This window comes from Trachemys scripta, chromosome 7, assembly GCF_013100865.1.
Source record: "Trachemys scripta elegans isolate TJP31775 chromosome 7, CAS_Tse_1.0, whole genome shotgun sequence".
NCBI lineage: Eukaryota > Metazoa > Chordata > Testudines > Emydidae > Trachemys > Trachemys scripta.
In genome coordinates, this window is record NC_048304.1 from 94,063,685 (window position 1) to 94,079,823 (window position 16,139).

Here is a 16,139-nt window from a genome sequence, read left to right on the forward strand (position 1 = left end):
CCACAGGGGAGAGTGGTGGGGGGGAAGGTCCCAGCCCCCCGCACAGCCCCCCCCCCCCCCCCCTCTCCCCTGCGGGGACAGGAGGCAGAGGCTTGGTCCTGCGGCAGCCAAGCTTCCCTCCTCCCCCGCTTCTTCCCCCAGCGTGGTGCATTCCAGCCCGTCCTTCTCCCTGGATGGCCCTTGCGAGGGGGAGGGGGAGCGGAGCAGAGCCGAGCAGTGTAGAGCAGGCAGAAAGAGGTAGGGACAGAGCCTGGGGGAAGGGGGTGGAACAGGGCATATCTCTCCCAGCCTCCTACCCTGAGCCGCTCAGTGCAGGGGGGTGGGAGCACCCCCAGGATCCGAGCACCCCAGCCTTCTGCCCTGCACCCCCACTACCCCAACACACACCCATCCCTCTGCCCTGACCCCCACACATCCCCTAGCCCTCTGCCCTGACCTCGAGTCGCCCCCAACACCCAGTCCTCTGCCCCACACCCCTCCAGCTCTCTGCCCTGACCTCGAGTCGCCCCCAACACCCAGTCTTCTGCCCTGACCTCCCCCCAAAACCCAGCCTTCTGCCCTGCACCCCCACACACACCCCAGCCCTCTGCCCTGACCTCCTCCCAACACCCAGACTTCTGCCCTGCACCTCCAAATTCCCCTCTGCCCTGACCTCGAGTCCCCCCAACACCCAGCCTTCTGCCCTGCACTTCCCCCAACACCCAGACTTCTGCCCTGCATCTCCACACACACCCCAGACTTATAGAGAGAGACCTTCTAAAAAACATTAACATGTATTACTGGCACGCGAAACCTTAAATTAAAGTGAATAAATGAAGACTCGGCACACCACTTCTGAAAGGTTACCTACCCCTGCTTTACAGTGTGGACAGAGCGCCGCTTGACTGATTTCCAGGGAGTCATCTCACAATTCCATGGGACAACTTCTGTATTCCTCTCTGTCCCAACAATCTGCAATCCACTTTATTGAAAATGGAGGCCCCTTTTGTGAGTGGCAGCAACTCAGGTCTTCGTTAACCTGTTCTCTTCTATCACCAATCAGCAAACGCAGTATCTGAGAACCTCTTGGGTTTGCAATGGAGGACAAACTGATCAAGCCTTTTGCCAAGCAGGCTGCTTCAAACTTCCTGTAATGTGCAGGGCAGGCAGTAAAGTTTTCGCACAGTGGTCCTAGGCTAGAGCAGCCACATTTGGAGATCAGGGGGAGGGCACTAGGGACTCTGAGATATGGTTACTTTGAGCATGGGCTAGGAAAGTCTTAACATTGGGTTAAAATACAATGTAGCTGCTCAAGCCCAGGGTTCCGTAACGCTGGTTAGCTGAGTCAAGTCTTGCTAATCCTGGGTTTACATTACAGCGTAGACATACCCATAGAGGCTCTTCGCCTGTTAATGCAGTGGTCCCCAAACTTTTCAGGGTTGTGCCTCCCCCTTATCCCTGTCTGCACTCTGGCTGGGAGCAGGGCCCCAGCTCCAGGGGGCGGGTGGGGGGGGGTGGAGACAGGGGTAAGAGGGTTGAGGTTGGAGCTGCATCTGGGGGTGGATCTGGGGCTCGGAGCGGAGCTGCAGCTGGGGGCAGGGCTGGGGCCAGGAGCAGAAACCACGACTGGGGGCCGAGGCTGGGGCTGGAGCCAGGGAAAGGGGCCGCAGCCGGGAGCCAGAGCTGGAGCGGAGCGGAGGGCAGAGCAGGAGTGGGTGGCCTCCCCACCCCCCGCCTCTCATGGGGGCTGGCCCGGCCCTGCACCCTCCTTGTTTGGGGACCTATGTGTTAACGTACGTCTATGTTTTAGTCACGGGTATTTTTAGTAAAAGTCATGAAATTCATGGCCCGTGACGTGTCCATGACTTTTACTATATACCCCTAACTAAAACTTGGACGGAGGGCCCTGGGTGCTCTGGGGGGGTGATCCGGGGGCACTGGAGGAGGTGGCTGGAGGGAATGTTGACAGGGCTGGTAGGGGCTTCCCTCCTAGACGGCGGAGGGGCCAGGAGCTCTGTGCGCTGCTCATGCCACAAGCCCTGGCTGCGCAGCTCCTATTGGCAGGGTGGGGCTTGTGGGCGCGGGCAGCGCATGGAGCCCCCTCGCCCCTCCTCCATCTAGGAGCTGCATGGCCATGCCAGTGGGAGCCAGGGAGTCCCCTACCCTGAGGTAAGCGCCCTTCCCTCCCAAGCCTCCTCCCCCACACCCAAACTGTTGTTGCTGTTTATGTAGTTTTATTTAATTAGCAATAAGCATTTACAGCTTTAGTTTAAAGTGTTGGTGATAAATTGAAAGAAATAAAATAAATGAGAGAAAATTGAAGTATCATTTGTAAAATGTTTGATAGATTTATTTTTTATACTTAGTTTTAAACACTTGTAAATTCAGAGTCACCAAAAAGGTTTTGCGTTAAGGAGTATGTAATATATAGGTAATTTTCAATAGCAGTAACCTAAAAACAAAACAGTACTTAGTGTCAGGCAAGGAAATTGAACCAAAAGAAAAGCCATTAAATGCTATCATAAAGAATACTATTATTCATGTGTTTTAGGGCTTGTATATATAGGGACATACAGGAAAGTTAATCTGAATTAACTAAAGGTGTGAATTTGAAATGAATTAGTTAAACTGCATTAAAATCCCTGTGTGGATGCTTTTGATTTAGGATTAAAATGGCCTTAATTTGATTTATTTTAACTTATTTTGAAAGTGATTTAAGCTAAACCGAATTAAGCCACTTTAATGTTGAATAAGAGTGTTCACATGGGGTTTAATGCAGTTTTACTGATCCACTTCAAATTCAACTTTACTTAATTCAGATTAATTTTCCTGGATGTCCCTGTGTAGATGCCCTTACATTGGATCAGATCTCTGCATGTATGTTTCATTCTCTGCTAAATAAAGGCAGAATACTTTATTCTCCTGGATTTTTTGTAAAATGTTGGTTTAGAAGGTGTTTACCAATTGAGGTGGCACAACTCAGGATTCTGGCTTTAAACTTGTTTTACATAAAGGCAGTCCTATTCCCAAATCCCACTTAAATACCTGTTAGTGAAATAGATCTAGTGGGCAGAAAAAAATCTCAAAGCGCCAAGACTTGTACAGAAAAGTTAATTTTAATATATACCTGGGAAAGCTTTGGTAAAAACTAAACTTCATTGGATTAAAAAAAAAAAATACAAAACCAATCCCCAAAACAAGAAAAAACAAAACAAAACACCAAATCTTATATTGGCAGTATTAGTTAACTGAAATACTTAGGTCTTTAAAAATAACTCACCTGTATTATGTTTACAGGTTAGAAAAGAAACTCAGAAACTAAGGGAGTTTGAAGAAGGCCTTGTGAGCCAGTACAAGTTTTACCTGGAAAATCTGGAACAAACAGTTAAAGGTATAGTGTGGATTTCCCTCATTTCTTAGTTAAGTACATTCCTAGATACGAGGTCCTGATTCTGCCATCAATTACACATGCATAGTCCCGTTGAACTGAAAGGGCCTAGTTATGTGCACAAAGTTACTAGCCTGTATAAGTGTTTGCAGGATAAGTGTTTATCCTTGGAATTAATATTGCTTTCTGCACCTAACATTTTCTGATTGTTATTTCATAGAAAGCTGTACTTAAGATTTATTTTACTAAAACATCAGGAAAGCCGCCAGAAAAATACTCAAAAATAATGCAGTAGCTAAGTTTTGCATAATAATAACAAAAATAATATTTTATTCAGACTGGAAGCAGAGGAAGCTGAAGAAAAGTAACGTGATCTCGTTAAAAGCATATAAAGGTCTGGCAGAGATTGCAGTCAAGTGTCTGTGTGAGCTTCTTGTGGTGCTGCCTCACTTCAATTTCCACAATAACATCATTGTCCTGATTGTACCTCTCATGAATGACACATCAAAATTGGTGGGTATCTTTCTAATTGTTTGATTTTAAGAGGCGTTCTCTTATATGAAAAATATTTCTGATTTTTGAAAGTTAATTACAAAGCAACCGTAGCATGCCTCTCTTTTCAACACTTTGTTTTACAGGCTTTCTCTCTGTACTTGATGACTTTTTTATTGAAAGTGGATATTCACACCATTGTAAATTTTGACATAGAAACTTGGTTGAGTATCTATTAACATGAACTTGTTTCTATTTTATATCATTTTCTAAGAATAAACATTTCAATTAACTTTACAGATTTCTGAAATGTGTTGTGAAGCTGTAAAGAAGCTCTTTAAACAAGACAAACTGGGCTCTGTTTCTCTGGGTGTCGTTAAGGTGATTTCTGGCCTTGTAAAGAGCAGAAATTATGATGTTAGACCTGAGGTAAGTTTCTTTTTGTTGTACTTTTTGAATTTTCTTTTGACAATGGCAAAAACAGCGAAAGACTATACTTAGCAAAGCCATCCAGTATTTCTTCACTTTTCCTGAGCATAGAACAAGTTTAGGGCTTCTTGACTTCCCTTAAAAAGGATACAAGGGGTGTAGTCTGTTTGATTGACAAACCTGATGCATTTAAAGAACTTCCTCTTGTTGCTTTTTGCTAGGTGCAACTAATTTTGTGCCTGAGCTTTTCTGATTTGGTCTCTTCCTGCTTGTGCTGCTCTTTTGTACTCCTTGGTTATTCATATTTCCTCTTTTTGTAGGCTTCTTTTTTTATTTTCAGGTAATTAAATAGCTTCTGATGAAGCCATATTGGACTCTTACTCTACTTCCTATCTTTCCATTGCATGGGGATAGTTTACAGTTGTGCCTACAAGGGGTGTAGTCTGATTGACTAACAAATTAAGGCATGCTCAGGTTATGGGTTCTAGTCACTGGATTTAAACCAAGAAAATAGGTTAAGGTGACTAAATATGTTACAGGAGCCAGAGTTTATAATCACAGTCACTTAAAGGAAGACTGCTGTAAATTAATATTTTATGAAAACGCATTGTGTATGTTTTCTAATTAACTATATAAAACTGTATGAAGATTCTCCAGTATTACATGGCAAAAGCTCAGTCAGACACACCCAATCTTGAAGTTCCTGATGTTGATAATCTGCTGTTGTAAATTTGCTGCACATGACTTTGTTAAACTTCAGGCACTAAATATGTTATGGTTTCTTTCTCAATTTTAGGTGCTAAAGATATTCCTTCATCTACGAATTAAAGAAGTAGAAGTAAAAAAAGACACAGAAGACATTACTGCAAAGAAAAAGTTCATGTCCTGTAAGGAGAAAAGGAAAAATCTTTCAAGGATGCAAAGAAAGGTATAGTTGAAATTGATTCCTCTGTTACCTTCGTTATCCTTTGGCGCTGGTAAATGTGCTACATTAGCACTATGTATAGAGCATTTTGTGGCACATCAAGGAATTTTTGATTCCTAATTAATTCCTAATTCTGTCCTTTTCCCTGTATTTATTATAATTATTAGCAAAACTTCTAATAATGACTCAGTTCTGTTTATTAGTTGGTGGGAAGGGGATGTTTAGAAAACGAGTTACCCTCTAGTTGCCCTTCTGCCATCATTAAGACAACTTCATTCCACCACGGAACTCACAAAGGATCAGCAGAGCATTGAACATGGTTATTCCAGATACCTGTGGACCCTGGGGCTCCAGGCTTAGTGAGATGTGGAATTTTTTAATTTGCCAGAATATTTAATGTCTTTAAAATGAATATATTTTCAGTGGAAGAAAGCAGAAGAGAAGCTGGAACGAGAACTCCTGGAAGCAGAAGCCTCAGAGAGTAAAGAAAAAAAACTGAAACTGGTAGGGAATTGGAGAAATTCTTTTTCTGCTTTTGCATGTGTTCTTGCAAGCAATTAAAACTAGTTGTCTGAAGTCTATTTTGTGGTCCAGTTTGTTGTCTTTTCTTTGTCAGATTAGCTCAGTAGGTAATGATAGTGCACTAAGAGGGTAGTGATACGGGCCATGGAAGACCTCTTCTCAGGCAGAAAGGGTATTGTATGTCATGAGGTAGGAGCTGGGGAGGGTTCATTTTTTTGCAACTAACAGACCTAGCTATGTTGAGGACACTGAAATTATAAAAACACAGGTGGAGCACAAAGAAAGGAAAAGGATACCTGTAATTTGTAACTGACTGACTAGGTTACAGTCTACAGCAGACTGGAATTACTTGAATCTGTAATAGGGTTCCTTTATGTGTGTCAGAAAAATTCTGCTGCTAGAAGCCCTATCAATGTTTATTATGATGTCAGTTTTCAGTTTCAATTGTGTAGTAGTCCTTACCCCAGGGTGACAGGCACACTGGTAGCCTGACACTGCCTGTTTAAAATAGCTTCCATTTAAATATGTGCAACTGTTCAGTATCAGTTTGTTGGCATTTATTTCCTTTTATTTATATTTAAGCAGGTCTTCTCCATTCTTTCTTGGAATGAGATGTTGTGTCAAATAAAGCATGATTTATCTTGGTCAAATTTAGAAATATTGCCATTAATTTTAGTTTACTACAGAATCTAAAATCCACCTGCTGACTCAGTAGTGTGTCTGTATCCTCTGTGATAGGAATTTTTGGACAGCTATATTTGTAAATATTAGGATTTTGGGAGCTAGTGAGTTCAAAATTCAAAAAAGTAAGAGGAAAAAGAAAGCTTTGAGTTCAGTTTAAATGAATCAGCAATACCTGTTTTCTTTGCATACTGATATGATTTTATGTACTTTTTGCCACAGCACACAGAGACTCTGAATATTGTATTTTTAACTTACTTCAGAATACTGAAGAAAGTACAGAAATCCCCTCTTTTGCCTGCGGTACTGGAAGGTCTTGCAAAGTAAGAGCTATGAGTCAATATTTTTTTCTATGTATTTTAGAAAAAATATGAGTCAGTAAAAAGACATTTTAAGAATCTTTTGTATGAGCAGTTCAACTGCATGAGGGATAGATAAATAAAGCACACCAAAATGCATCTGTTTGTATATTTGAGCATTTCTAACGTCTTTCATTGTAGTATCTAATTGTCAGTATGGGGTTTACATGACAAATATCCTTTAAATCATTAGGTGACTGCATTATTTATTCTGGTGTGTTAATAAAGAAATTGAAAGTCATTCTTTGCTCTGTGCAGTAGCGTTAATGAAAAGTTGAGATATGCCTCTAGGGATTGCATTATCAAGCTGTGCGAATATAGAGTAGATTTAAGAGGGCATTTGATGGAAGTAGAGAATGTAGTCTTTGGCAGGTCACAGAATGCTTTGAATGAGCTTGCAGAGAAAATTGTCTGTAGTTACAGAAAAATAAAAATCTCCTTGATTCTAGGTTTGCTCATCTCATAAATGTAGAATTTTTTGATGACCTGTTGGTTGTTCTACATTCTCTCATTGCATCTGGGGTAAGTTGAGCTTTTTCCTAATGAGGTAATTTCTTGAGATGTTTTTTAAAAATAAAGCTTTATCTATTGTGTATCAGCTATTCTTTTGTATTCCCAGGATCTAAGCTATCGGGAGAGCCTTCACTGCGTTCTCACTGCTTTTCATATTCTGTCTGGCCAAGGTAAGTTCTCTAAAATATAAACTTCATAATTTGATTTTAGCTGATAAGTAGGTTTGCTTCACTAACCTATTTGGGATTATTTTTTAAATAGGTGATGTTCTTAACATTGACCCTTCGAAGTTCTACAGTCACCTTTACAGGACACTATTTAGGCTACATGCAGGTAACTTCAGTGTCTTATTTTAACATCTGAATGCATAGACTGTTGATTTTATTTGTATGATACTCTTAAAAATTCTAATTCTAAGATGCCTTTGCCGTCCTTTTACAGACACAGATAACAAATTTGTTTTAACTGTTTGGTTCTTCTCTCAAGTTAGTATATATATTATGGCATTACTTAGTACCAATTTTAAATAGTGTCAGATTTCATTAGGGTCTAGTGAGTGACTTTGGATCAGTATCTAACCCAGGCACTTGTAACTTTAAGGTAGCACAGGGCCACAAAATCCACTAAAACCCTCTGGTGGGCCAATGGGTGTGACCGGGGGAATGTCACGCCCTACCGCCATGGGGAGGGGTTGGAGAGCACATCTGCCTCGCACTCATCCCATAGCAACAGCTACTGTCCTGTGGAGCTTGGGCTAGGCATGACTTCCTGCTTCTGTCTATTGGCTCTTGCTATAGCATCATATGATGTGAATGTATGCAGGCGGGGCCCTCCCACCCTTTCCTGCCCTGGCATTGCTGGATTGCTTGCCCTGAGCTGGGCTGTGGTGGGCCAAATAAAATGATCTGGTGGTCCGGATGCTGCCCCTGGGCTTCCAGTGGCCCATCCCCGATCTAACCTGTCCTCATAGAAGTCTTTTGACTCCATATTACTTGATTCTTTACAAAGGCAATTGAAATCTCTATTGATCTTTTGCAAGTTTTATATTTTCAACATTAATTGCTCTTAATATGTGCTTTAACACTTTATGAAAAGATGCCTATTAAAATAAGGATTCATTTCGTTAAAATGGGTTTCATTAACTTGTATAGGAGGAGCTCATGAATTAACTATATGTTATACATTGTTTTTATTGTATATGCATCCAAAATATTGGATGAGCACACTTTTATAACTATAAATAATTGAAAGACTGATCAGTGTTATTAGGACCAAAAGAATCTTTGTGAATTTAAACATCCTTGTTTGAATAAATGTATTGTTAAAAGAAGCACAGATATATTGAGTCTGCTCAGAGCAGGAATAGTTTTATAAAAGTAGATGCGTGTTTTTGTCTATCATGTTAATAACCACTGTTTGTTGAACTATTATTTATGCTTTAGTACATAAATAGTAGAATGAATAAATAAATAAATAGATCTAGGGCTCTAATTTCTAAACAACATCCTTCACAGAGTATTTTCTTTCTCGTGTGGAAGGTCTCTTGTTGCCTTTAAATGAGTTTTTACATATTCTGTTTTTTGAGGTGCTACGAATGATGACATGGTGATAGTGCTTCAGTGCCTGGATGTAATGCTTACCAAACGTAGGAAACAGGTTTCCCAGCAACGAGCCCTGGCTTTCATAAAGCGACTTTCCACACTTGCTCTCCATGTCCTTCCAAATTCCAGTATTGGGATCTTGGCAACCAACAGAATATTGATGCAAGTAAGTTCTTAGTCACTTGCTGGAATGGAAAATTTCTTACTTGATTATCTCCTTTCTGCTAGCAGTGTCTCCCCCAGAACTGGGGGAGACGCTGGGCTGCAGAATTTACTAGTCCATGAATTGTTATGTAGTATTTAAATTTTTTTATTTTACTACAGAATATTTTGACATATTTTAAACATGAAAGCAGGATTTCCTTAAGTACTGCTGAGTCTGAATAGTGCTGAATATTTGGTTACACTCTTGAACTTGTATTACCATGTTATACGCATTAAACTTCTTTATGTGAGATAATCAATTTTTCTGTGTGATGGTGTGATAGACATTCCCAAAAACAGACCTCCTGCTAGACAATGAGGCTCAAGGTAGTGGACTTTATCTCCCAGAACTGGATGAGCCAGAGTGTTGCAATGCTCAGAACACAGCTCTGTGGGAATTACATGCACTACGGGTGAGTTCCTATTTGGGTAATTGTGGGGAGCTTGCTAAACATTTATATGCTTAACTAAATACAGAGCTCAGATCAATGCTGTAATCTCTAGACTGTGGACTCTAGATGAATGACATACCCTTGTCTAACTTCTGCTAGCACAATACTTTCAGTTTGTTACAACAGTATTTCCAGGTAGGTTGTTGTGATGGTGACTAATGAAATCTTGTGTTCTCTGTACACCCTGTGTATTTATGCTAGGGAGTCTCATACTTTGTGGCTAGTGTAGGCCAAGCACGTTGCACCCACGAGGTCTACTTGCATCTTGTCATTCTTCCCTATAATCTCCATGTGTGGCACCCTGTTTCAGGGCCTCCCTGCAACTCCCCGCCAACCTTTCCCTCATGACAAGAGCTCTGTGTGCCCCCATCCACACCTCTTTCACAGGACATGGGCTCTGTGTGTGTTCCATATCCCACTCCCCTTGTACGGCAGGGGCTCTGTGCACACCCTCATTCCCCACTTATTCACCATGACATGGTCCCTTCCTCTCCCCTTCCTCCAGTGCCACTTTCCTTTCCCTGTCTTCTATGCTCCCCCCTCTATGGATCCCTGCTTCCCTGCCAATCCACCCAGTATCTCCCCTTCCTCTCATCCCTGCTTCCCTCATCTCCACCACTTTTCACCCGCCACCCCTCAGTTCTCTCTGGGTCTCTACTCCCCCACTACCTCATCCTTGCAGTCCTGGATTCTCTCCTCCGCACTCCTCTCAAAATCCTCCCTGAAAGGCTTTCTTCTTTCTGGTAGGATCCAAGTTCCTCTCACAGCAGGTTAATGTGCTGCCTTTGATATGTATAAGCAGCAGCAGGGGGCGTGGCAGAGAGATTCCTCTGCCTGCAGCACCAGGCAGTCTGATGGTATTGATTTTCCTGTGATTCAATCTTTTCCTGTCTTCTAATTTGCATCAGAATCAATAGGTTTGTACTCACCAGTGCCCAGAACATTTCTGTTAATTTTGAAATTGATTGGAATGTGGCATTGCAAAGTTATTGTGTTGCAGATAAACAGAGAAATGATATGGAATTGAGTGTTAGACCAACTAGACAAATTAAAAACTCCACCAACTAGACAAATTAAAAACAAGTGAAGTGTCTTTAAATTATTATAGTGAGATTACCTACCCATCTGAGGCAGGGACAAAGATGGCAGGAGGGGAAATCTTAACATTAACCTGTTTGTTTGATAAATTGTTGCATTGGAGCTATTAGCCTAATGGAAACCTTTATGGCCCTTATGTTTTATCAGTATGCTTTTAATACAGCCTTCTCATTCCAGAAATTATTTAAGGCCTATCTCTGCAAATAGATAATGGAAGATATTTGTCTATAACCCTGGCTAGAACTATCTACTGGAAGAAAAAGAGTTAAGATTAACTATAATGAAACTGTCATGGACACTGCATCCAAACTATTTGAGTGGTTTTATGAGTTGTAAACATAGCGTGTGTAATCCTCAGAACACTGGCTAATCCTTAGTCTCATCCTGAAACAGAAGAGAAGTTTGCTGAAAGTTTTCTATGCAGTGTATAAATACAGTATTATTATTATTGGTAAAGTACATAAGTACATGCTATCCTATCCCTCACCAATCCCCTTCCTTCCTTTCAGAGACACTATCATCCAACAGTGCAGAAATTTGCAGATCACCTTATTGCTGGAGCTCCAGCTGAAGGTTCAGAAGCTCTCAGACCAGATCTGAGCCGAAGGTGGGATATACGATGCATATGTTTTGAAAAATAGTTCATTGGCAAAGTAGAAGCTGTTTGTTCTGTATTGTAAGTTTCCCCAGTGAGTAATTTTCCATATGCTGCAAGAAAATTACTTTTGGAAGAACGAAACTATGATGGTTCTTTTATAAGTACCAGAAGCTGGCTGCTTTTTCTAAGGGCTTGTTTCCTGGCCATGCAGAGGATAAAAGTCCTGCAAATGCAGCATTCTCTGCCCTCAGAGGAGCAAAAGCACTTTGTGTTGTTCAGTAGCAGCCTACGGATCTTAATAAGGAGTAGCGTTGCTGGGCTGTCACAGTTCAATGAAAACCAATTGCGGTGCAGGGTTCTGGAGTATGTACTGATGGAAATTAGTGTAAGGATAGACGACTGTGTGGAACTTTGTCAGGCATGCACCGCAATCGTCTCTGTGAGCTGGACTCTAATCTCCCTCATTTCCATCTTTGTTCATGCCGCAGCTATGTAGTTAATCTCAATATAATAATTTAAAGCCTCTTTACATGCTTTTAATTTGTCTATTTGTCCTACCTCAACATTTCTGATTCATATAATTTTTCCAGTTGATATTCTGTATTACCGGTTATTCTTCCCTTGCATGACTGAAGTAGTGATTTGAGGAGCAGGTTACTTTGAGTTCATAGAGTACTGAAGTGAGACTCGTTTTATGGACATATACTTTATACTGTTTCTTTTAATTGTGTAAAACTGATCTTGTATTCTAGGTCTGGCACAGAACTTTTTGAGACATATAATATGAAAGGAATGACTTTTAATCCTCCTGTAGCATCTGTTACGCCTAGAAAAAAGGTACTGTCTCTTTCAACATCCTTTCTTAAACACCCAAATAGATACTAGAACTCCTAACTCACTGCTCAGCACCAAGGGTTTTTGACTCTATGACCAGAGTGCTTTCCCAGCTAAGTTCTCTTTACTGGTGTGAGATATTGTTGACTGCTGACTGTGAAAGAAGAGAAATTGTATGAATAGTTCCATCTCTCATAGTACGAGCATGTGTAATAATATGAATGTAATGTCTGTTATTTTTCTGAGCTGTCATGCTGTCTTGTGCTCAGTGCAAGTTTGCTTCTATTGCCTTTGTATAAAAGCCCTTTCTTGTCTCAGAGTCTGGAATCAGCAGGATGGCCAAGTTCCCAGAGGCCTGATTCAGCATAATCAGTGCCAGTGTGTAACTGAAAAGTGTAAATATAAGAGGGGAACATAGAGCTTTTATGGGAGAAAAAAAAGGTTAACATGTCACAGAGCTTTACTATGAAACATTCTCCAACTGACAGCTCCTATTGCATGTCACACGAGTGCTCTTCCCTTTATAAAGTGAGACTTTATCCCCACTTTCTCTTTTGAAAGTGTGGTAACCTATGAATTGCAATGGAGTCTCCTACTGATAATCTACTAATGTCAGCAAAGTCCTCTGACAGCACAGAATTTCCTTATTAAATAAGTAACTGACTCCTATGAAAATAGCTTGTAAACTTGCCTGTTCCCCTGGATTATCACATTAGCTGCATGTCTGGCAGAGCAGCACTGGGATTGGCAGATGGAAGTAGAAATGTCTAGTACTTGAGTGAGAATACCTAGCATGTAATACCTTTGAATATAGCTAACAAAAAAAATCAGTAACTCTACGTTGTTTTATGTTAAAGTGACTTAGGTCTCTTAAATTTAATTTGGGGTCTTGTTTATTGCTTCTCTAACAAACTCTGACAGTATCTCAGTTTTGCCATACCCTGGCCCATTTGCTTCTCCTCTGGAGTCTGCCTGCCGTAGGCCTTTGCAACATACTTCAGTGGGACAGAGCACTTCTGTCCAGGCCCTTTGACAGAAACCATGAGTGGATATGTAGGCTCCTTTTGCCTTCTGTGCCTCTCCTTAGAGGCTAGAGGACAGTTTTTTTGAGAGGTAGTCAGTGTTTCACACTGTAGTATTCTTAAGAGAGTTATTAAAAATGTAGAGGAAAATAGTTTGATGTGGCAAGCTACCCTTAGCTTAGTTACAAAGAAGAAGAAAGCATGTCTAGAAAGTAAGTGCTTTCTCTGATCTCCCCTGCTCAGACTGACAAGCTCTCCCTGCTAGGTGAATAGGGATCAGTGAACATTTGCTGTCCTCACCTTCAGAAGGTGGTCTAGGGAAGGAAAAATAAAGTAGTAAAATTATCACTACTACTTTGAGACACTAATGGAAACCCATATGTTGACCATATTTAGATAGTTGTATAAATGATGTAAAATATATAACATTTTGATTCTTTCCAGGATAAATTTTTACAAGGGGATTCATTTCTAAATGAAGATTTAAAGGAATTGATTCAGACACATCTCAATGATGCTGCTGTTCACCGACCCTTGGATTTTGCTAAACACTTAAAGGAATCATCCCTATCATAAGTATTACAACCCAGTATAATTGAATTCTTAATTGGGGTGTGTGTGTGGAATAGCAGAAAGAAATTGTTGCCCGTCATCTTTACAGGAATTCAGATAAAGTCCTGCTATGGAAAGATAAAAATGTATGATCCATCGCTTATGCACACAAAGTAATAGCAGTGTTTTGCAGTTAACCAGAACCTATTGGTTAACTAAGTAGGCTGCATTCTCACAGGAACCATACTGAACTGTAACAAAAGTAACTTCTGGAAGTATAAAAGTCTGAAGGCAGGTGACTTCAATATTGCTTGAGATGTATGTTATTGCAATATTTTTTGTTTACATAAATATATATTTTGCAAGAGATTCATTGGGTTTATGTTTGTTTACAACTAACTGAATGCATATTTTAGGAAGTATTCACATAGGTTTGCGTTCTCTGATGCTTATTTTAAGACATCTGGGGATTCTGCATCCCAAGAGCAATAACTTGAACTGTTTCTCTTGTCTAACTTGCCCTATCCATTAATCTCTCTCTTTTAAATGACTTTTTCAGTGAAATCCTCTTGGTACTTACTGGTCCATTGAAGGTATTTCAGAACTGGGCATCATAATATACTAAATTCCAGTGCTGCTCATGGTATTTTGGATGTCACAGAATGAGACATTCTGCAATATCTTCAGTGAACCAGCACTGTTAAAGAGATTCAGGGTAAAGATGTACACTTTTTTGTGTGTGTGTCCTATGAGTACTCGTCCCCGGCCTTTGGTTGGTTAGCTTAAGTTGTGTTTTTAATGCCGTTTTCATGTCAGCTTTGCAGATAAATTGCATGAAATTATTTAAAAGTGAGAGTTCTAACATTCATTTTACATGACTTTGTGTAGAACTGATTTGATGTGTGGTATGCTATGCAATGCAACGGAGGCTTCAGTTGTGCAAAGTGGTGGTTGTTTGTATTATCGTAGCACCCGGGAGTCCTAGGAATGGACCAGGACCCCATTGTGCTAGGCACTGCACACACACACAACAAAAAAAAAGATGATCCCTGCCCTCAGGGGCTTTTTTCACGTGGCTGGTAACCTTCAACACTTAGAAAATGTTTCCTTTGTTATAGAACAGATCAGACCTTTAGGTGCTACCGTAATTACTGTGAAATCTGTTTTAAATATCTAATTTAATAATACCACCATGCTATCAATTTTCAATCAAAATAGGTTAAATAGTCCTAAGAAGTAAGACATAAATGCACAAAAATCTCACTTTCGAAGTAGGTACTGGTGAGTCCCTATAAATTAGTATATTTACTACCTGAACTGTAAAAAGGACCTATAGAATGCTTGTGGCTTTGTACAAATAGTATCCCACGTAGTCTTCTAGGTCTCATAGTAATTTATATGATCCCCCATCTCCATAGTATTTGAATACTTCTGTTCTTAAATGACTCAGGGGTGGGGGTAAGAGATGTGATTTAAGTTTTGAAAACTTTAGAAAGTGTCCCCATTGCCAACAGTTTTGGCAGTTCAGGAAAGAAGAATTAAAGGTCCACTTCGCAAACCATTTATTTGTCCAACATATACAAATATAAGTTTACTTTTCAAGTCAGAGAAAAAGTAGTCCAGGTGGAAAGTCAGTTTTAAAATACATAGTTTTTAAATTATGTAAAATTTATAAAAACTGGCACATACCGATAGAACACCGACAAAACATTTTGACACACTTTAAAGCAGCAAAATGAAGACAATTGCACAACTAATACATCAGTTTGAAATAGCCAATATATGTGTGAGAGAGAAATATTTACTGCTTTTGTGTTTGTTACTTCTGTCAACTGTGTAGCACTGCAGCAGTTATGAAATGTTGATCACAAATAGAAAATACTCCACCATCATTACATCTAATAGGCTAGCAACAACAAAGTGATTATTAATCATCTGCTGAAACTAAATTGCATTCTGAGAGCTAGAAGCTGAAGACTCAATTTTGAAGTAAAAAGCCACTGACGGGTTCTCTTTTATAAAGTCAAACTGAGTTTAAAGAGAATGTGATCTTAATGTTGAGATACTTCTCTGTTAAAATCTTATTCTTGGTAACTTGATAGTGGTCTCTAGAGGCTAATTGTTATTTTCAGGAGATGGTTATTGAGACATTCCACCAAGTAATATTAGTAATAATAAAACTAAAAACAAATGTGATGTATGTTTTTAAAATGTGACATAATACTTCTATATCTTTTAAGGTTTTGTTTTTTTTAATCTTCTTAAAACTTGACAGAACACCAGCCACTACAACAATCCAGTTCCTGAAAACTGAGTAGTGTTGCAACACAGCCAAGACCTATGGCTTCCAACATCAATCCCATACAAGCATTGTTACCAGCTTTCACTATACATAGAAACAAATACAGACATAGGTAGGAAGGGTTAAAAAAAATGGTTAAGTGTAGAATAAAATGTTTTCTTTACAAAACAAGTAATAGGAAGTGGACT

The 16,139-nt window shown here is 40.1% G+C and overlaps 1 protein-coding gene across 4 annotated transcripts in view; it reads left to right on the forward strand.

The window, feature by feature from the left end:
• The window catches only part of NOC3L (NOC3 like DNA replication regulator), a 32,390-nt gene that overhangs the window by 11,821 nt on the left and 4,430 nt on the right, over positions 1–16,139 (forward strand). For 3 of the 4 annotated variants that reach the window (XR_004646499.1, XM_034776204.1, XM_034776203.1), the window contains exons 8-21: positions 3,277–3,370; positions 3,705–3,880; positions 4,160–4,288; positions 5,085–5,216; positions 5,637–5,717; positions 6,639–6,739; positions 7,225–7,297; positions 7,395–7,458; positions 7,550–7,621; positions 8,874–9,055; positions 9,378–9,506; positions 11,153–11,250; positions 11,994–12,078; positions 13,542–13,673. Coding sequence is in view for 3 of the 4 variants with exons in the window: in XM_034776204.1 (XP_034632095.1) it covers positions 3,277–3,370; positions 3,705–3,880; positions 4,160–4,288; positions 5,085–5,216; positions 5,637–5,717; positions 6,639–6,739; positions 7,225–7,297; positions 7,395–7,458; positions 7,550–7,621; positions 8,874–9,055; positions 9,378–9,506; positions 11,153–11,250; positions 11,994–12,078; positions 13,542–13,673 (1,548 nt within the window). In the remaining variant the exon portion in view is untranslated. Of the gene's footprint in view, positions 1–3,276; positions 3,371–3,704; positions 3,881–4,159; positions 4,289–5,084; positions 5,217–5,636; positions 5,718–6,638; positions 6,740–7,224; positions 7,298–7,394; positions 7,459–7,549; positions 7,622–8,873; positions 9,056–9,377; positions 9,507–11,152; positions 11,251–11,993; positions 12,079–13,541; positions 14,019–16,139 lie in introns of those variants that run through there. The other variant, XM_034776202.1, reaches the window with a different exon arrangement.